Consider the following 21,922-nt stretch of genomic DNA (forward strand, 5'->3'; position numbering starts at 1 on the left):
TATTAACCCAAGGTCTGGTGTTAAGATGGAATATATCGGTCCACTCCTTCTGGATCAAAAATATATACATTTCCTGCACAGAAAGAGAATCGATAATCCGATTTTGTTCCAACTTTGCAAATTCTGATATTTACGTCAGTTCTAGGTCAGGTGGAAAAATGGATAATATCGGTCCACTCTATTAAGTACCTCCCCCACAAAAGGTCGAAAATTTGAGTATCCACCAAGCTCTTAAAACGCAAAATTAACATCCGATTCTATTCTGACTTGGATGATGTAAGAGACCGATTGTCTTCAAATTTCACATATCCCAATAATTTTATTAACTCAAGGTCTTGTGTGAAAATGGATAATATCGGTCCACTCCATCAAGTACCTCCCCCACAAAGGGTCAACATTTTGAATACCCGTGAAGCTCTTTAAACGCAAATTTAATATCCGATTTCATTCAGACTTGGTACATCATAATATTTCCATCAACGCAACATATGTTATAAAGATGGTAGAGGTCAGACCATTCCTTCTGGGACCTCCCTCGCATACGGTTAAAGATTTTGAAAACCAATACACTCGAAGAAAGTGAAATAAGCATCCGGTTCTCTTCAAATTTCACACACACACACATTTTTGCTAACACAAGATCTGTTGTGAAGATGATATATATCTGCGAACCCCTGCTGGTACCTGCGAACCCCTTTTGGCTAGAGATAACTCTCGAAGGAAGCATACGATTTGGTCCATACTTGGTACATCGTACATTTTTTGTCAAACTTAAATGGAGTTCGGAGATGGGACAAAAGGTCAACATTTTCATAGAAAATAATTTACCGCATGCGAAGTGAATGGATAATCTGATTTTGTTCAAACTTTGTAAATCGTGATATTTGCATTACCGCATGATTGGGTGTGAGAATGGACAAGATATGAGTACTCCTTCTAGTACCTCCCCCACAAAGGATCCAAATTTGGATTATCTAAAGCGCTCATAAAATGCGAAATATAATGCAGATTCTCTTCAAATTTCACATATACCATTAAAAATCGAGTGTAAAGATGGAGTACAGCGGACCATTCCTTCTGGTACCTCCCCCACAAAGGGTCAAAATTTTGAATAATCAAAGCGCTTATAAAATGAGAAAATAAGCATCCGATGATTTTCAAAATCCGCACATCCCAATATTTCTGCCAAATCAAGATCTAATGTGAAGATGGGATATATCGAGCTACTTCTTTGAATACGTTCGCCACAAAGGATCAACATTTGGAATATCTAAAATGCGAAATATGCATCAGATTTTCTTTAAATTTCGCACATCCCAATATTTCAACCATTACAAGATAGGGTGTGCAAATGGGATATACTGGCTCACACCTTCTGGTTCCTCCTTCACAAAGGTCAAAATTTTGAATTAAATGGGATATATCGGCCCACTCCTTCTAATACCTCCTCCATCATCATTTTGCATAATAATAACTATTACAAAATGTGAAATAAGAGTACTATTGTCTTCAAATTTCGCACATTTCAATATTTCTACCTTACCTACCTCTACTTATTTTTATGTAATGTATGAACCCCAGATAGTTGTGCATTTAGAGAAATTGCGACGGTTTCTTATCTATGGACCAAAACCGGGGAAGGTAAGAATAACAAGTAAAGAAGCTGTAAGTCCGGCAGGGCCGAAAATTGAATCCCCTCCATCATTTGGAACGAATTTGGAAATTCTGGACAACAATAAAAACCGTTAAAAATTCTGTTAAAATCTTAAAAATACCAAATGTACCTGTTATATTAGGGTCTATAGGACGACATGGACCTGCATAGGTAACTTTTGTCATAAGCCATTACAATATTCAAATGCGAAACTTGAAAAAAATCTGTGAATAATGTAGCTAAAATCATCAAAATACTGAAAGTACCGTTGTATGGGGCCATAAGATGATGTGGAACTGCACAGACAATTCTCTGTCTTAGGCTGTAGTCTCCATTACGAACTTCAAATACCAAATTTGAAACAATTCCGGTGAATATTGTCGCTAAAAGCATCAAAATACTGACGTTATATGGGGGAAATACCAAAACGTACACCTACATGGCCCATTTTCAATACCAAAAGTCCTGCAGACATAATCAACATTTTAGTAAAATTATATCAATCTACTTGAATTCGTTAGGAAGCTAGAGTGATTTCCATAGACGGACAGAGAGATAGATGGACGGCCATAGCTAGATCGACATAGAATTTAATGCTGATCAAGAATATATGTACTTTGTGGGGTCTAAAATGTATATTTCGTTGTGTTACAAACGGAATGACAAGCTTAATATACCCTCCATACTATGGTGGGGTGTATAAAAATGTAGTGTTTAGCAATGTCCGTCCGTCTGTCCGTCTGTGGAAATCACTCTAGCTTCCGAACGAATTGAAGTATATTGATAACATTTTACTTAAATGTATGTTATGTCTGCAGCTCTTTTGGTATTGAAAATGGTCCATGTAGGTCAACGTTTTGGTATAGCCCTCATATAACGGCACCTTCCGATATTCGGTATTTTGATGATTTTAACGGCATTATTCATCGGAATTGTTTCAAATTTGGTATTTGAAGTTCGTAATGGATATTTCAGCCTATGACAGAAAATTGTCTTCGTATAGTCCCCATATAGCGGTACCTTCCGATATTCGGTATTTTGATAATTTTAGCGAAATTCCCCGGAATTGTTTCAAATTTGGTATTTGAAGTTCTTAATGGATACTACAGCCTATGCCAGGAAATTGTCTGTGCAGGTCCACGTCTTCGTGTAGCCCCCATATAACGGAACCCCGAATATTCGGTATTTTGATGATTTTAGCGAATTTATTCACCGGAATTCTTTTAAATTTGGTATTTAAAGTTCGTAATGGATACTACAGCCTAAGACAGAAAATTGTCTGTGCAGGCCCACCTCTTCCTAAAGCCCCATATAACGGTGCCTCCCGATATTCAGTATTTTAATAATTTTAGGGACATTTTTCACCAGAATTGTTTCAAATTTGATATTTGAAGTTCGTAATGGATACTTCAGCCTACGACAGAAAATTGTGTGTGCAGGTCCGGGTCTTTGTGTAGCCCCTACATAATAGTACCTCCCGATTTTCGGCATTTTGATTTTATCGACATTATAACCGATTTTTTTTAAGTTTCGCATTTGAATATTGTATTGGCTTATGAAAAAATGCTACCTACGCAGGTTCATGTCGTCGTATAGACCCTAATATAATAGCTACATTCGGTGTTTTTAAGATTTTAACATTATTTTTAACGGATTTTATTGTTTCTGAGAATTGCCAAATTCGTTCCAAATGGTGGAGGGTATTCAAAGTTCGGCCCGGCCGAACATACAGCTTTTTAACTTGTTATGAATATTTTTTCTATTGACCAAGAATTTGTTTTTTGGGATCTTGAATTGTTAACGGCTTCATATCTGAGAAAAAATATTGAAAATTTTACCTTAGACAATTTTGACCTTGAAGATGAAGTTCTATTGATTTTTTGTGTTCACAATTTTTGTTTCGTATACCGTATTATTTGGAATGTAATGGAAATATTTTTTTGGCTCAATAAATAATTTTTGGACATACATATATAAATATTACTAATTTGTGTTCTGATTTAATCAGTAAGAATGACCAAAAATTAATTCTATCAGACTGAACTTCTTCGACACTGCACAACCTTTGATTTGCAAAAGTTGATAACAAATATTAATGTTCTTTTTGTTTATGGTTTGTTCTTTGAATTTTGCATCCAACACTCAGTTTATTGCAAATCTTCAAAAACGGAGCATCATCAATGGGGACTCTCACAAAACAGTCGTACATAATTGGCTTCTTCGCATTGGCCATAGCGCTTTTCTATATTGCAGTTGATGGCTCTAAATTATATACGAAACTCAAAACTCTAGACGGTAAGTGGAACAAGAATCAGTTTAATAATGCAGTTTAAGTCTTAAAAACACCATAAAGTCGACTGTAATGTTATGTGGGCGCAATACCACAACAACCAGTGGTTGTTATCTAACGTTCTAAAGACCAAATTTAAAACAATTTAGTGAAAAAATATGAGAAAAAATGTTTTAAATAGCGAATATCGGGATATATCATTATATTGGGACCATGAACCTTCACAGACAATGTTCTGCCACCGAATCGAGAAAAAACGTAAAATAGAAATTTGATAAAGGGTGCTCCAACTGGAACGCAATTTTGCCTGTTGCAACAATTAAATTGTTTCCCTGGCTGTATGACATGTGGCGCCATCTTGTTGAAACCACAGGCCCTCCTCATCCATTTCTTCAATGCTTGCGCTTGACCTGTCTCATTTTCATAAAAAAAGGTCTAATGATTCCTTTAGCCTTTATTTACTTGTCGTAAATTACTTGAGGATTTTCCCCACCTCAAATGCCTTTGACGAATTCATATCGATGGAAATGGGCCTCGTCACCCAATATAACTTTATTGGCAAAATCACAAATTTCAATGAAAATGCGGTACTCACTTCTGAAGCGCTCCATTTCTAATAACCAAATTTAAAACAATGACATTTCGAACTTAAAAATTTGCGTTCTAAATGAGAGACCCTTTACAATTCTGATGAAAAACCATTAAAAATTCCGAATATAGGTAGGTACCGCTATATGGGGGATAGACAAAGACGTGAAACCCTAGAAGCAATTGTTATGCCATCCACCAAACATAGTATGTAGGGTATATTAAGTTCGTCATACCGTTTGTAACTCAAGCAAATAATAATTTTAAACCCAACAAATTATATATTTTGAATCAGCGTAAAATTCTAAATCACTTTAGCCCCGTCCGTCCGTCCGTCCGTCCGTCTGTTATAATCACGCTAGAGTCAAAAAGAATTAAGATATTAAGCTAAAATTTTGCACTTTTGCACGTCTTTTGTCTGCAGGCAGGTCAAGTTCGAAGATGGGCTATATCGGCCCATGATAACGTATATTCCCCATATAACGGTACCTCCCGATATTCGGTATTTTTATGATTTTAGTCACATTTTTCAATGGAATTGTCTAAAATTGAGTAATTTATCCCCTGAAAGAGAATTGATTATATAGGTCCACGATAAAGTATATCTCCCATATAACGGCACCTCCCGATATTCAGTATTTTGATGATTTTAATTTGTCTGAGAATTCACACAACGATTTTCTTGTGAGTACTATTCCCTAGAAGAGAATTGTGTATATAGGTCCAAGATATCGTATAGCCCCAATAAAATGGTACCTCCAGATATTCGCTATGTTGATGATTTCAGGCAAAATGTTCAATGAAATTGTCTTAAAATCCACACAAGGGTTTCCTTCTGAGTACTTTACCCCCTAGAAGATGATTTTCTACATAGATCCACGGTTTAGTATAGCGCCCATACAACAGTACCCCCAGATATTCGGTATTTTTACGATTTTTGCGACATTATTCACCGAAATTGTTTCAAATTTCGTATTTGAAGCTCGGAACCATTACTACAGCCTATGACAAGAATTACATTTGCAAAACTAGGTCTTCGTAACTAGGTCCCCATAACGGTTCTCATATTTTTCGATTGACTTTTTTTGAAAATTTTCAAGTTTCCTCCAAATGGTGGAGGGTATAAAAATTTCGACCTGGCCAAACTTAACTGCCTTTTTACTTGTCTGTCATAAGAACTTCAAATTTTAAATATGAAGCCTTTCTACTGCGACACAACTCATTAAAATACCGGACATCGGAGTTAAAGCACAATAACGTTGACCGTTCTTTGCAAGGATTAAAAAAATTAAAATTTGTACTCAAATATTATGAGGAGAGAACTTCGGATAAAATAGTGGACTTCGTTTTTATACCACTATGGAGTGTATATTAACTTTGTCATTTGTAATCATTTTATCAATAGAACGAATTGAGGTAACATTTTGCACACACATGTGTATTTTGACAGCAGGCAGGTTAAGTTCGTAAATGGGTCATGTCGGTCCACGTTTTCGTATAGCCCTCATACAATGGTACCTCTCAATATTTATTATTTTGATGATTTTGGCGACATTATAGACCGGAAAAAATTCGTATTGGAAGATCTTGTTGCATATTAACGCAGGTCCACATCTTCGTATAGCTCTTTTGTAACGGTATCTCTCAATATTCGGTATTTTTATGGTATTAAAATATTAAAGACCGGAATTGTTTCAAATTTGATATTTTAAGTTCGTAATAAATACTACAGCCTATTTCAGAAAATTGTTTGTGCAGGTCCACATCTTCGTATAAACCCCATATAACTGTACCTCCCGATGTTCAGTATTTTGATGATGTTAGCAACATTATTCGCCGGAATTGTTTCAAATTTGGTTTTTGAAGTTCGTAATGGATACTACAGTCTAAGACAGAAAATTGTCTGTGCAGGACCACCTTTCCTATAACCTCCATTTTAACATTATTCACCGGAATTGTTTTCAAATTCGTATTTGAAGGCCCTTATGGGAACTACAGTCTATTTGAATGGTGTTTTTCTCCAAAAATTAAAAAAAAAATCAAGTTCCTTCCAAATAGTAGAGGTATGGTACTAAAAGTTCAGCCAGGCCAAAGTTAGATGCTTTTGTACATATTTCTTTTTTTTTGCTCTGAAATTTTAACAAGTTATAAAAATATTAGTACTCGCAAAATTGAAAGAGCATCGAACATTTATTTCGAATTATATGCGAATAGAAGGAATTGGTCCATAGATTTCATGTTCAATTTTAAAAGGCAACGCTGACTTGTTTCGCAAGTTATTAGAGATATAAATATTGAAAAGTGTGACGTACAAGAAGGGGTGTGAAGGTACAAGAAGGTACAATTCTTGTACTTGTAGAAATATTAGAATATCCGAAGGTTAGAAGGAATCAAATTCCTATTTCGCATTATATGAGATATACAATTATTCAAAATTTTAACCCCCTTGTATACCATATACCGTTAGATCTCCAATTCCAATTGTCCTGAAACGGATTTGGTAAAAAGAAACTTATTGTCTAAACCCGTTATATGGGCCGTATCAAATGATATCTACCCTCTGTAGCCATGTGTGTCTGAGGGTATAACAAATATTTGGTCACCCTGAGTAATAAAGTCCTCTTGTGTTGGTCTTTCTTAAAATAATTCGGAAATATACTTTCTATATGAACAGATTTCCTATAGGTTTTCTACAAGTCAAAGACTACCTATTGATATTCTTTAAAAAAAACAAAGCCTTTAAAACTAAGCTGTCTTATAATTATAATTTGTTCTTGTAGTATCGGAGTTTTCCTTCAAAAAATAAATTTTATTGCTATGTGATTGGAATTTTCAAATAATTTTTTTTCATTACTTGTATATGTTCCAGGTCCGAAAGATAGCCGCGATGACTACTTCAAAGATGTGGCTCTCAGGTTGGGAGCATATGTTACGGCTGCCTTTATTGCCATTCTTCTAATATGGGGAATTAAACAGGTAAAACTAATTGCTTGCTTTTTAATCCAAACAAAACCTGTTTTTCCATTTCAACATAACATCTGTCCAACTTTTTGGAAATATTCTTTTCTGGTATATTGGCCTATTTTTAGATATTCACCAAATCAATTTTATTTTCATACAGAAAATCCCTATGGCCACTGTTCCCGCCATATTGTGTCCGCTTGGTGCAATGGGTTATACCATATTTTTTGTTGGTTATAACTTGATATTTATGCCATTCGGCCAATTTGAGTTGTTACAAAAGTTTTTGCCATTTTTGGGTGAGTTGCTTTCAAATATATAATATGTTTTTTATATTCATTTCTAATACTCTTTTTTCAGGATTGGAAGTCCTCATTTTCTACGTACTGGTTTCGATGTTTCGCCAAATTAAACACCAAAAACTGGAACAAGAGCGCCTAGAAAATTCCCAAAACCCAAACTAGATTTGGATTTACCAGAAATATTTTTGACTTTTATTAATTGTTACCTCTTGCACCAAATAAAACTGCTATTACATTATGACTTCGAGAAGGATTGTTTTAAAAAATATATATCGGAGCAATAGATATGTGGAAACCGATTTTCCGCATATGTCGTATTTCATAAATTCGGTTGAATGTGCAAAAATCAATTCCATTTGATCTGATATTTTCGCACCTGGTAAACAATAAATATGAAATCGGATAAAGATATCTAAGCTGAAATCGATAAATTTTGCCAGAAGTAATTCTGATCTGTATCTGGTACAAAATACCATTGTTGTGCAGTGAAGAAGAATGTGAGAGAATTTAAACACCAAATCGGATAAAACCAAGTTATGGGAGCTATAGCTATATCTGAACCGATTTTCATCAAACTTGAGGCTGACAGACATGCATAAATCTGAATCTGTGAATTGTTGCCATGTTACAAACAAATGCTCAAAGACATAATACCATGTGCCACAGGGTAAAATTTATATCTATAAAAGAGGAAAATGTTTGTATATTTGATTGAATTTTTGTAACTTATGAACTCAACAACGGCCAATCAAATTTTCCTGAAAATTTCCAAATATACGACAACATCTTCTGAAAGTAACATACATACCTCAGCCATATGGCTGCGGAGGGTACATATCTTTTGATACGTTAAAAATGTGCCCCAACGAAATTACAGTTTTAGACCCTAGGTCTCTTTGGACCAAATCCGTTTCAGGACATTTGGAGTCAATCTAAGGGTGTCTGTCCTTCCGTCCGTCTGTCTGAATAGTGCAGACGATAACTCTCAAAGGGAGTATCCGATTTGGCCCAAACTTGATGTATCGTAATATTACTTTTTGTGTTCAAACTATGCAAATTCTAATATCTGTACAGGTGCTAGGTAAGGTGCGACCCATTGTCAGCCCACTCTATCCAGTACCTCCCACAACAAAGGGTCAACATTTTGGATAATTATAACTCTTATTAAGTGTGAAATGAGAGTCCGATCGTTTTCAAATTTCGCACTTTTCAATATTTCTATAAAAAATCAGGTACAAAATAGGACAATATCGGTCCACTCAATCCAGTTCCTACACCATTTGAATAATTATGTCTTTCATAAATTTCACACATTTCAATATTTCTATTACCACTAGTTCTGTTGTAAATATGGAACATATCGGACCACTCCTTCTGGTACCTCCCCCACAAGGGGCCAAAAATTTGAATATTCTTGAAGCTCATAAAACGCGAAATTAACATTCCATTCATTCAATATTTCTTCTAACAAAAATATCAGACACATACAAATATTGTGTTTGAATACCCTCTACCATTTGGAACGAATTTGGAAATATTCAAAAAATAAAATCCGTTAAAAATTATGTTAAAATCTTAAAAATACCCAATATACGTATAACCGTTTTATTGTGGTCTATACGAAGAAGTGTACCTGTATAAGAAACTTTTGTCATAGACCATTAAAATATTCAAATACGAAACATGAAAAAAAACCGGTGAATAATGTAGCTAAAAATGTCAAAATGCCGAATATAGGGAGGTACGGTTATATCGGGGCTATACGAGGATCTGGAGTTGCATACACAATTTTCTGTCACAGGCTGTTGTACCTATTAGGATCTTCAAATACGACATCTCAAACAATTTCTGTGAATATTGTACCCAAAATCATCAAAATACAGAATAGAGGGAGGTACTGATATATGGGGCCTATAGGAAGACCTGGACCTGCAAAGACAATTTTCTGTCCAGACTGTAGTTCCTATAACGAACTATTAATAGGAAATTTGAAATAATTTCGGTGAATATTGTACCTAAATTCGTCAAAATACAGAATATAGGGAGGTACTGATATATGGGACCTATACGAAGACCTGGGCCTATACGAAGACCTAAATAATTTTCTGTCATAGACTGTAGTACCCATTACGAATTCTAAATGCGAAATTTGAAACAACTCCGGTGAATAAGACCCTAAAATCGTCAAAATATTGAATATCGGGAGTACGATATCATGGACCTATATAGACATTTCTCTTCCAGGGGGTAAAGTGCTTAGAAAGAACTTCTAGTATGGATTTTTAGACAATTCCATTGGAAAATGTAGCGAAAATTATCAAAATACCGAATATCGGGAGGTACCGTTATATGGGTAATATACGATATCGTGGACGTATATAGACAATATTCTGCCAGGTGGTAAAGTACTCAGAAATCTTTTTGTGGATTTTTAGACAATTTCATTGAAAAGTTTGGCCACAATCATCAAAATACCGAATATCGGGGAGTACAGTTCTATAGGGGCTACACGATATCGTGGTATATCGGTCCACGACGGCCCATCTTCGAACTTGAACTGCCTGCAGACAAAAGACTGATCTGTGCCAAAATTTAGCTTCCTATCTTTATTCGTTTTGACTTTAGCGTGATTACAACAGACGGATGGACGGACAGGGCTAAACGTCTTAGAATTTTACGCTGATAATGGGATTAAGCCTAACTATTTTGCAACAACATGATCAAGAATATAAATACTTTATTATGTCTAAAATTATTATCTCGATGAGTTACAAACGGAATAACGAACTTAATATACCCTACATACTAGGTATGGTGGAGGGTATAAAACATGCATCGGCAGTTGTGCTAATTTCATCAGCTACACTGTATATGATCATAAAAATTCGATCTGAAAAATTCTTATCAATATTATATATTGAACCTTAACAAAGCGCTTATCAAAACAGTCCAAAATCTGCTAACGGATGCACAAAAGGAGAGCAAATCTTAGCCATGCACAATCTAAATTAAATTGGGTCCCAACTGTGTATTGGATTTGCCATGCCATGACATTGAAAAGAAAGTAATATCAATCTCAATGTCATAAGCACCTTCTTATCATTTTCCAAAAATTAATTGTTTGAAACAGAATTGCTTTGAATAAAAATAACAAAAAAAAAATAAAAATTTCAAAATAAAAGAAGTTCAATTCATAAAATAAATCCTATGGATGTACTTGTATAAACCAATTCCATTTTTGCATATTACAGTCAGTTCATTATTAATCTCCAACGACTCAACATCAATTTTCTAAAATTGTCTTAGTTTTGAAGTGAAAGCATAGAAAGTTTATAAAAATGAAGAACCTCATCAGAGAGGCGGTAATAATTGCCTCATTCGGTTTGGCATATTGTCTGTCGTGCATTGCCATCGAATGCAGTAATTTGTATATTAAACTTAGCTGGGATTGTAAGTACTATCGGGGCATGACCGGGTGAAGTGGGAAATCCAAATTTGGCGGAAAAACAAAAACACCTCAAAAACTGCTTCATTTAATTTTGAATTACCTAAATTAAATTAAAATTTATATTTATACCCTTCAATACTTATTATAAATTTGATTGGGTCAAAAATTATGTAACACCTCGAAATATTGGTTTCCCACATAGGAAAGTATATATGGATCTTCCTATCTCTCCGAGCTGAGTCGATGTAGCTATGTATGTCGGTCCGTCCGTCTGTCTGTGGCTAGGGCCAGAATAGAACCCTATTATTTTTGGAGATGATCGCATAATATTTAGGGATTGAACTGGACCAAAAACTGAAAAAAATCTGATTTTTCAGTTGCTCTACAGGTCGCAGTTGTAGACAAATCGAATCGGAAGTTGGCATGGGGCTAGAGCTTAGGGCTGGTCAATTTTGATGGTCATCGGGTAATGGTTCTGGGTGAAATAGACCATAACATTTGTGTTAAATAAATCTCAAATTTTCCATTAAACCGCGAATATTTTTAATCCCTGCGAAATCAGAAATAGTCGATTGTATATATTTTGCTATATATATAGCAAAATATATACAATGTGCATAAACAAAGCTAGTTAGCTAGAATGCTTATATCTCAAGATTGGCTGGACCGATTTTGACAAATTTTGTCAATTCAGAATGCCCTCTTGGCATTAAATAATAAAATCTAAAACAATCGCATAAAAAGATGCCAATACTGACGCTAATATAGATTTTGTGGAATTTTGTGACATTTTTTTTTTTCATATTTTTTATCACATGCGATTTTTTCCATTGGACTTAATTTTGAAGTGTATATTTTGTAATACTTTTTGACCTTACAGCACAGGTTGGGGTTATTAGACAGATTGCAATTATCGTTCGATCCTCATGAAAATTTTTACAAGGGTAGGGTTAGGCTCAGAAGAGCTAGGCTTATTGTTTCCAAAGATGTCCGCAATATATTTAGGGGTTGAAATGGACCAAAAACAGAAAAAACTTCCTGATCACACAATTGAAGCCAATCGACACGCCTGAGAAGAGAGTTAAAGACAAGGAAGAATTCTAGCATTTTGATTACCATTGGATTGTATTTAGCTGTAAAATGGGCCACAACAACTAACAGCACGACGGAATCCGTAAATATTGGGCAAACGTCCCTATTCAAAATGCTAAGGATATTATCAGGGCAGTGCTCCATGACATAATTTCAATAGCGAAATCTTCCAAAATGGATTTGGACATAAAGGGGTTTCCAACATGGTCGGCCCCGCACGACTATAGCCTTTGCTTACTTGTTTTTAATTAAATTAAATAATGCATTTATTCTCTACTCAATATTTCAGTGCCCGAAGATCGACGCAGTTTTTATATTAAGCAAATTTCTACGAATTTAGCAAAGTATGTTGGCGGCGTTTTGGTTTGCATTTTACTCATTTGGGCTGTCAAAAAGGTAATGTCTTCTAAAGATTTAAATTACCTTGTACAACAAAATCAATAAAAAAAAATAAATTTTTTTACAGAAGCGCCATTTCGCCATTATTCCAGCTATGTTATGTGCATTGAGTGCCTTGGGTTTCACCGTATTCATGATGGGTTACAATTTGGCATTGCTGCCTTTCGGCCATTTTGATCATATAGAAGCGTTCGTACCATATTTGGGTAAGACTTGTTCTTTTTGTGAATTCATTTCTTTCCTAATATTTTTTTTTTTTTGTTCTAGGAGTCGAAGTACTTTTATTTTATATTTTGGCTACTTTGTTCGGTGCAATCAGGCGTGAAAAATTCGAACTGCTGAAGCAAGAAAATCCGCAAAATCCAAACTATTATGAAGCCATATAAACCATAGGGGTTGTAACTTTTATTTATTTTACTTTTTTACTAAATTTCCTTTAAGTTCTTCGTTTTTCAATATTTATAAAATAATGTTATATTACGAAAGTTAGTGCCACTATAACCTGATTTTTACAATCCACACATTTTCGAAGTGATCTATTAGTAGAAAAGTAGAAAATTTAATAAAACCAATTAAAATGTGAATAAAAAATACTTTTGTTATATATTTTTATACCCTCCACCATGGAATGGACATGGATGGACGTTTGTGACACCTCGAAATTTAAATTTTAGACCCCACAAGGTATATACATTCTCGATCAGCAAAAAATTCTATGTCGATTTGGCGATGTCCCTCCGTCTGTCCATCTGTGGAAATCACTCTAGCTTCCGAACGAAATGAAGTTAATTGATAAAATTTTACTCAAATATGTGTTAGGTCTGCAGGATTTTGGTATTGAAAATGGGCTATATAGGTCTACGTTTTGGTATAGCCTCCATATAACTGTACCCACAGATTTAAGGTATTTTGTGCGTTTTAATCATAATTTGACACCCTGTAAATAGGCAGCATGTGTTCTCATTATATAAGGAATATCCTTGCATATAACTGTCAATATAGCTCTAAGTTTTGGTATAGTCCCCATATAACTAATACGTCATTTTGAAGTTTGTGTCACACTTTTCATCGGGAATGTTACATATCTGGAATTTGATGTTCCTAATGGGTACTGCATCCTATGACTGAAAATTACTCCCACAGGTCCACGTCTTCGTATAGCCCCCATATGATGATGACGGTAATACAACGACATAATACAACGGAACATAGGGGGTGCTACAGCCCCTGACCAAAATTGCCATGTACCTCCCTATATTCGGTATTTTGATGATCTTAGCGACATTATTTGCCGGAATTGTGTCACATTTTTGGTTCCTAATGGGTACTTCAGTCTATGACAGAAAATTATACGCAGATTCTGGTCTTTGTATACCCCCCATATAACACTACCTCACTATTTTCAGAATTTTGATGATTTTAGCGACATTATTCACAGGAATAGTTTCAAATTTTGTATTTATAGTTCTTAATGGGCATTACCATTTGTGACAGGAAATTACCTGTGCAGGTCCACGTGTTGGTTGGTTGGTACCCATTTGACGCCAGCTCTCTATATTCTGTATTTTGATGATCTTAGTGCCATTTTTCACTGGAATTGTTTCAAGTATTGTTTTTATACCCTACAACACTATGTGTTGGGGGTATTATAAGTTTGATTGGGCCAAAAATTATGTAACACCACGAAATATTGGTTTCCCACATAGGAAAGTATATACGGATCTTCCTATCGCGCCGAGCTGAGTCGATCTAGCTATGTATGTCCGTCCGTCCGTCCGTCCGTCCGTCTGTCCATGTTAATTTGTAATCACTCTACAGGTCGCAATTATGGCCCGATCTTCACGAAATTTAGAATGTAGGTGGGGCTAGGGTCAGAATAGAACCCTATTTCTTTTGGAGATGATCGCATAATATCTAGGGGTAGAAATGGACCATAAACTGAAAAATTTAATGATTTTGCAGTTGCTCTACAGGTCGCAAGTATAGACCAATCAAGGCAGAAGTTAGTTAAATAAAAGTCAAATTTTCCACTAAACCGCTAGTATTTGTAATCCCGGCGAAATCACAAATAGACGAACAGGTTAATTCTGACCGTTACTTAGATGCCGATAGTAAATCGGATATATATAGCGAAATATATACAATGTGTATAAACAATGGAAGGGGATGTTAGTTAGAATGCTTATATCTCGAGAATGGCTGGACCGATTTTGACAAATTTTGTCAATTCAGAATGCCCTCTTGACATAAAAGTATAAAATCTAAAAAAATCGCAGAAAAATATGCCAATAATGATGTTAATATAGATTTTGTAGTATTTTGTGACATTTTTTTATTTTTTCATATTTTTTATCGCATGCGATTTTTTCAATTTGACTTATAATATTTTGTAATATTTTTTCACCTTACAACACAGGTTGGGGATATTATATAAGTATTGCAAATATCGCCCGATCCTCACGAAAATTTTCACAAGGTTAGGGTTCGGCTCAGAAGGGCTAGGCCTATTGATTTCAAAGATGTCCGCAATATATTAAGGGTTGAAATGGACCAACAACTAAAAATGTTCCCGATTTTGAAGCCGATATAAAAGTCACAAATAGAAAAAAAAGGACACGAAATCTCGCATAAAGTTAGAGTTTTGGACAGCGGGAAGAATGGACCACTAATTTTGTGTGAAAAAAACCAGTGTTGCTTACAGGCGATATCCGAAAAGGCGAACTTCTGGCTTTTTCATGCTGATTTCGTTGACGAATATAGACAAATATCGTAGACAAGCAAATCATGTAGATGAGTCTAAATTTGGAGATACAGAGGCGCTTCTTGCTTTTGGAGATGATCTCAAAATATTAAGGGGCTCAAATTAACCAAAAACAGAAATGTTTTTCCGATCACACAATTGAAGCCAATCGACACTCCTGTGCAGAGAGTTAAGGACAGGGAAGAATTCTAGCATTTTGGATGACCATTGGATTATATTTAGCTGTAAAATGGACTACAACAACTAACAGCCCGACGGAGTGCATAAATGTTGGGCAAAATTCCCTGGTCAAAATCCTAATTTCAAAAGCGAAATCTTCCAATATGGATTTGGACATAAGGGGGCTTCTAACATATTGTAGTGTTGTAGGGTATAACATAGTCGGCCCCGCACGACTATAGCCTTTGCTTACTTGTTTTTAAAATAATTTCTCGGGAGAATATCCCAGAAAAAAAACAAGAGAACTGATGAGGATTGGTAGCTCTTTCCGAAACCTAGGTATTCCCTGCCTTACCCCCTGGTAAACATTACCATCGTTCTCCACAAATAAACAAACGTTGTTTTTTTATAAAAACAACAATAAAGGGATAAAGCCTGACCATTCTGCAAGAACAAAATACTACGGTATCCCGAACAAACAAGCCACACTGATCCGAATTATATATTTTAATTAAAATGTTCTCAAAGTCGAGAGATACGAAGGGCTCCATAAAATTTGGTGGGAATAGATTTAGAGTCGATTGTGCTTCCCATATATTAATTCATTTTTGTTTCAAATTATATTTGCCTAAAACCAAAATACTTATTCAAAAAAGTTTCATAATTGCTATGATCTACTTCACATAAAATCCCAATTTGAACATTCAATTATTATGGGATGTTCTACTTTATACGCTCCACAAATTAATTAATCATTGAAAAATTATCTGGAATGTAAAAATTATTTGCAAGGAATGATTCAACCAATTCAGAACCAGAACCTATTCAACACACAACTTAAATGAAACTATATTAATTTGTATATCAGTTCATTAAATACATAATATTAATCAATCTCATACCTCAACTAATTTGTTTGCCAACAAATTCCAGAGAGTTTACCGGCAGAAAGAGAGAGAACAGACTCTGTCTTATCAGTTATTTAAAGATTATTGCCGTTGCAAACAATCAGAATCTCTGATGCTAATGCTCTCAGGCAAAGCGTATTCAAATCCATGGGTCTTATCAGCAATTTGTGTTTTTTTTTTTATAAATAAAAAAAGTTAATTTCTTTTTTCACTACACCTAAAATATAAAGAAAAATGTTTAATATAAAAATGTAAATAATTTATTGCAAATATTTTTTTGCAATCAGTTTGTAATGGATCGCTCAACCGAAATCCATAAAAGGACGGACGACATATTTCATTAATTTTATTGGCCGATTTGCAAAACGGACGGAAAATGGCGTTGCAGGGTTTGGAAAGACACGGTGTATTTGTGGCCCTTGTTACATTGCTGATAAGTTTTATGATTTTGATGAACGAAATATCAATGATCAAATATATCTATGTGTTCCACGACGATGAGGGTGGGTGAGATACAAAATAAAATTTAATTATTCAATTTGTTTTAAAAAATGGTCTTTACAGGATTAAGTATCCAATTTATTCTACAGCATTGTGGCATATTTGCAATGGGCTTGTTAACTGCTCTGTCGGCTACTCTGTTGATCTGGGGAATTGTAAAGGTGAGTATTAGATTCAAACAATAAACAACTTGTAAAAGTATTTAAGGAACAAACAATTAAAAATGCTGTAAGTTCGGCCGGGCCGAACTTTACATACCCTCCAATTTGGCAACTCTCGAAAACAATAAAATCCGTTAAAAATTCTGTTAATAGGTTCTATACGACGACGTGGACCTGCATAGGTAACTTTTGTCATAAGCCATTACAATATTCAAATGCGAAACTTAAACAAAAATCGGTTAATAATGCACAGACAATTTTCTGTCATAGGCTGTAGTATTCATTTCAAATTTTAAATACCAAATTTGAAACAATTCCGATGAATATTGTCGCAAAAAGTCATAAAAATACCGAATATCGGGAGGTACCGTATATATACATAGCACATTTCCAATACCAAAAGTCCTGCAGACATAATATATATTTGAGTACAATTTTTTCAATCTACTTCAATTTGTTCGGAAGCTAGAGTGGTTTTCACAGACGGACAGATGGACGGATAGACAGACAGACGGACGGACATCGCTAAATCGACATAGAATTTTATTCTGATCAAGAATATATATACTTTGTGGGGTCTAAAATGTATATTTCATCCTCAAAAAATGTTACCCCCTCGCAGGTGTACTAAGGCGCAATTTTTGCGAGATTCGTTCTTAGAGGCTACAAAAAGGACAAAGAAATGGTATGAAATTTAAGATAGAGTAACTGATAGTTCTTGAGGTGTGAAATAAGGCGACATTTCTTGAAAATTCGTAATTTGGGCACTTATGAAATTTGTACTAATGTTTCTGGAAGAGAGATACAAGGCGAAGTTAATTGCGAAAAGCTACAAAAAGTGCAAAAAACAGTAGGGAATTTAAGATCAGATCGGATCGGATAGTTTTGAAAGGGGGGGGAGATAAGACCAGATTTTAGAAGAATTCATACTTAGAAGCTATGAAAAGTGCAAAAGGGTACACGATGGTAGGGCTGGAGCCGTAAAATTTGGCATGGAGGACACTAAAACTGTAGCCTTGAAATTTGGCCACTTACGATATTGAGGGGTGAGATAAAGTGGGATTTTTGAGAAATTCGAAAGAGTACAAAAAGTACTATTGATTCCGGAGGGGTGTGATAAGGAGCGATTTGTGGAAATTCGAACTTAGAAGCAACAAAAGTTTTAGCCGTAGCCTTTAAATTTCACTTGACGGATACTGAGGGTGTGGATGGCGATTTTCGGTAGCTTGGTGATTTAAGCCACATTATTCACCGGAAATATTTCAAGTTTGGAATTTAAAGTTCGAAATGAATACTACAGTCTAAGACAGAAAATTATCTGTGCAGGTCAACGTCTTCGTATAGCCCCCATATAACGGCACCTCCCAATATTCGATATTTTGGTGATTTTAGCTACATTATTCATCGATTTTTTTGAATTTTCGCATTTGAATATTGGGATGGCTTATGACAAAATATGCCTATGCAGGTCCACGTCGTCGAATAGACCCTAATATAACAGCTATATTTGGTATTTTTAAGAGGTTAACAGAATTGTTAACGGATTTTTTTTTTTTTTTTTTTTTTTTTTTTGTTTTGAAAATTTCCAAATTCTATACAAATGTTGGAGTGCATTCAAAGTTCGGTATTTAGAAGTTACTAAGTATTTAGAAGCTACTAAAAACGCAAAGGGCACCATGTTGTATAGCTAGAGTCTCAAAATTGCAAGGGACGAGAATGGTAGAGAATTTCGAGAATTTCGGGTAAAAAATCGCTGTATTGTTATCTGTAATATTGCCAAAAACATTTTATACCTTTATATTATGTAAGAGCTTCAGGGAATCTTTATTCTAAAATTGCAAAAAAAAAACGTGGCAAAGGGGTGAACTTGACTCCTCCATTTAGTTTATTTTGCAATGTAAACTTTTAAAACGACTATACATGTATGTTCCTTCTGTTGTTGGCTTTTCTTTCGATACCTTTTTTTTTTTTTGTGTTGCCCAGTGTAAGTCTGGGATCCTTTTTTCATCTTTATCTCACTTCGTTTTTCTTATTAATTTATTTTATTTTGTTGTCTTTTTTGCTCAGAAATATTCTAAACTTATTGTACCATGGCTAACATTGGCCATATTGTCGGCTGTGGTATTCGCCTGCTGCAACATCTACGACATCATATATAGAAATCATCAATGGGATGATATAATGTTTGTTGTTGTTATGATTGGTCTGTATTGACATTTTATTTCTAAATTTATTCTTAAAAAATATATTCATTTATTTCACACAGGAATTCCAATTATCATCATCCATCCCATGTATGTGATGTATGCTGAAATTCGCAAGGAAACCATAGAAGCCGCCGAATACGATGGAGAATATCAATCGAATGAAAATAATAATTTCGGCGATTATTTCGTAAGGACAATATATTAAAATGATATGCTTGATATGAAATTTTGTAAGATGAAATAATTATTTTTAAATGTTTAAAAAAAATATATAAAACTCTAAATAGATTTTATTATAGATTATATTTTTTTGTAACTAATAGTGAAATTTGTTGGATATTTTTGTCTTTGACGTCATCCTGTTAAAGTGATACTTTGTTGGAGATTTTTGAACAAACTCACACAAAGTACGGCTTAAACACTAGAATGTCTTTTTACACCCTCCACCATACATTGTATGGAGGGTATACAGGGTGAGATAAAATGACTGCAACACAGTCAAACGAATGAGTCCTGCTGGAGTGACCAAGGTGTGTGGCCAATTTTTGCGTGCCCAAGGCTTCCATACATCCTCCAGAATATTTTCGCGATAATATTCGGCATTTATTCTGATGCCACAGTCGATTAATACGAGCGGAGAGCGACCATCGGCTGTTATGGCGGCCCACACCATCACCATGACCGGCACTTGAGTTCTGGTGGCCAACCGAAGGTGCACATTTTCAGCTGACCTCTTTGGCAAGTAAACGCGATCATTTTGTTTGTTTACAAACTGCTGGACATGGAATGTTTTCTTATCGGAGAAAAACAAATTCGCCAGTTCACCACTTTCGGCCAAGCGAAGCGACTCTTTAGCTCTTTTGTGTCTATTTTCTTTCTGTTGCGTTGTAAGTTCATGCACTTTTTTGGAATTTCAATGGCTATATCCCGAGCTCATTTTTCAATATTTGGCGTATGGAATACTGCGATTTGTTCAGATCACGAGCCATATTCGGCCACTGCGACGCGTGTTACCATGATACTGGTAGCATACCCTGACGTCAAGGAAATAGACGGAAGAAAACAGCAACATCGGCAGAAATGGTTCGAAAAGTAAAGAAGCGACTTTACCGAAACTCGCGTCGCATTGGCCGAAAAATTGCTCGTGGGCCGCCATCCAAGAATGATTACAAAATGAGGTTTCTCGCTTCATTTCCAGCGCACAATGGCCACCAAAATCTCCGGATACCAATCCGTTGGACAATTGTATCTGGAGTATTTGGAAAGCAAGGTTGGCATTAAAAATTACCAAAGTGTCGATCACCTCAAGCAAGGGCTTCGCCGGGAATGGGCCAAAATACCACAGAGCAACATTCGGGTAGTGTGTGACGGATTCATTGGCCGTTTTAAGGCCACAATTCGTTCCAAAGGTGGCCAAATCTAAACTTATTCTAAAATTTGATGCTATTTCCCACATTTTTATACCCTCCACCATAGTATGGAGGGTACATTAAGTTTGTCATTCCGTTTGTAACACCTCGAAATACACATTTCAGACCCCACAAAGTTTATATATTCTTGATCAGCATAAAATTCTATGTCATTTTAGCGATGTCCATCGTCGTCTATCCGTCTGTCCGTCTGTCAGTCTATCCGTCTGTCCGTCTGTGGAAATCACTCTAGCTTCCGAACGAATTGAAGTACATTGATAAAATTTTGCTCAAATGTATGTTATGTCTGCAGGACTTTTGGTATTGAAAATGGGTCATGTAGGTCCACGTCTTGGTATAGCCCTCATATAACTGTGCCTCCCTATATTCGGTATTTTGATGATTTTAGCGACATTTTACACCGGAATTGATTCTAATTTGGTATTTGAAGTTCATAATAGATACTACAGCCTAAGACAGAAAATTGTCTGTGCAGGTCCACGTCTTCGTATAGCCCCCATATTACGATACCTCCCGATATTCGGTATTTTGATTTTATAGACATTATAACCGATTTTTTTTTAAGTTTCGCATTTGAATATTTTAATGGCTTATGACAAATGTTACCTACGCAGGTTCATGTCGTCGTATAGACCTTAATGTAATAGCTACATTCGGTACTTTTAAGATTTTAGCAGAAGTGTTAACGGATTTTATTGTTTTTGAGAATTGCCAAATTCGTTCCAAATGGTGGAGGGTATTCAAAGTTCGGCCTGGCCGAACTTACAGCTTTTTTACTTGTTTGCTTTCATTCAATAAAATTAAAAAAAAAAATGTAAAAATTATGGCGTTTGACTTTGTTGCAGTTTTTTATCTCACCCTGTATTTACCGTATGCGCGTCAAATTTTGTATTTGTATCTCGAAATCGTTACTACAGCCTAGCACAAAAATTTGCTTATCCAGTACCACGTCTTGTTATAGCCTCTTGCAAAGGTTTTTATTTGAGCGGTAGTTCTCGACGGATTTTTTTGAAAAATTTCAAATTCCTTCCAAATGGTGGAGGAACGGTCGAAATTAGCTG

General features: G+C 35.2%; 3 protein-coding genes across 3 annotated transcripts; all 3 read left to right on the forward strand.

Annotated features, from left to right (window-relative positions):
• The first annotated feature begins 3,797 nt into the window (after positions 1–3,797).
• On the forward strand, positions 3,798–7,976 carry LOC101889339 (uncharacterized). The gene is made up of 4 exons (XM_005176743.4): positions 3,798–3,949; positions 7,402–7,508; positions 7,654–7,792; positions 7,854–7,976. Exons 1-4 carry the CDS (start codon positions 3,835–3,837, stop codon positions 7,955–7,957), a joined length of 465 nt encoding a protein of 154 aa, XP_005176800.1. The 5' UTR covers positions 3,798–3,834; the 3' UTR covers positions 7,958–7,976.
• A 3,088-nt stretch (positions 7,977–11,064) lies between these two features.
• LOC101889513 (uncharacterized) lies at positions 11,065–13,174 on the forward strand. The gene is made up of 4 exons (XM_005176744.4): positions 11,065–11,245; positions 12,625–12,731; positions 12,802–12,940; positions 13,002–13,174. The coding sequence occupies exons 1-4, from the start codon at positions 11,134–11,136 to the stop codon at positions 13,118–13,120; spliced, it is 477 nt and encodes a 158-aa protein (XP_005176801.1). The 5' UTR covers positions 11,065–11,133; the 3' UTR covers positions 13,121–13,174.
• Positions 13,175–16,814: 3,640 nt separating this feature from the next.
• Positions 16,815–19,731, forward strand: LOC101889671 (uncharacterized). Its single transcript, XM_005176745.4, has 4 exons — positions 16,815–17,065; positions 17,127–17,224; positions 19,292–19,427; positions 19,491–19,731. The coding sequence occupies exons 1-4, from the start codon at positions 16,939–16,941 to the stop codon at positions 19,634–19,636; spliced, it is 507 nt and encodes a 168-aa protein (XP_005176802.1). The 5' UTR covers positions 16,815–16,938; the 3' UTR covers positions 19,637–19,731.
• Positions 19,732–21,922: the final 2,191 nt, after the last annotated feature.

This window comes from Musca domestica, unplaced genomic scaffold (genome assembly GCF_030504385.1).
Source record: "Musca domestica strain aabys unplaced genomic scaffold, Musca_domestica.polishedcontigs.V.1.1 16, whole genome shotgun sequence".
In the NCBI taxonomy this organism is placed as follows: domain Eukaryota; kingdom Metazoa; phylum Arthropoda; class Insecta; order Diptera; family Muscidae; genus Musca; species Musca domestica.

What these genes read in the sequence shown, in the direction of transcription:
- LOC101889513 (XM_005176744.4), top strand. Translation starts at nt 11,134, where the DNA reads ATGAAGAACCTCATCAGAGAGGCGGTAATAATTGCCTCATTCGGTTTG. An exon ending in TATTAAACTTAGCTGGGATT is followed by an intron (nt 11,246 to 12,624) that starts GTAAGTACTATC and finishes TCAATATTTCAG; the next exon opens with TGCCCGAAGATCGACGCAGT. An exon ending in TCATTTGGGCTGTCAAAAAG is followed by an intron (nt 12,732 to 12,801) that starts GTAATGTCTTCT and finishes ATTTTTTTACAG; the next exon opens with AAGCGCCATTTCGCCATTAT.
- LOC101889339 (XM_005176743.4), top strand. Translation starts at nt 3,835, where the DNA reads ATGGGGACTCTCACAAAACAGTCGTACATAATTGGCTTCTTCGCATTG. An exon ending in GAAACTCAAAACTCTAGACG is followed by an intron (nt 3,950 to 7,401) that starts GTAAGTGGAACA and finishes TATATGTTCCAG; the next exon opens with GTCCGAAAGATAGCCGCGAT. An exon ending in TAATATGGGGAATTAAACAG is followed by an intron (nt 7,509 to 7,653) that starts GTAAAACTAATT and finishes ATTTTCATACAG; the next exon opens with AAAATCCCTATGGCCACTGT.
- LOC101889671 (XM_005176745.4), top strand. Translation starts at nt 16,939, where the DNA reads ATGGCGTTGCAGGGTTTGGAAAGACACGGTGTATTTGTGGCCCTTGTT. An exon ending in TGTGTTCCACGACGATGAGG is followed by an intron (nt 17,066 to 17,126) that starts GTGGGTGAGATA and finishes TGGTCTTTACAG; the next exon opens with GATTAAGTATCCAATTTATT. An exon ending in GTTTGTTGTTGTTATGATTG is followed by an intron (nt 19,428 to 19,490) that starts GTCTGTATTGAC and finishes TATTTCACACAG; the next exon opens with GAATTCCAATTATCATCATC.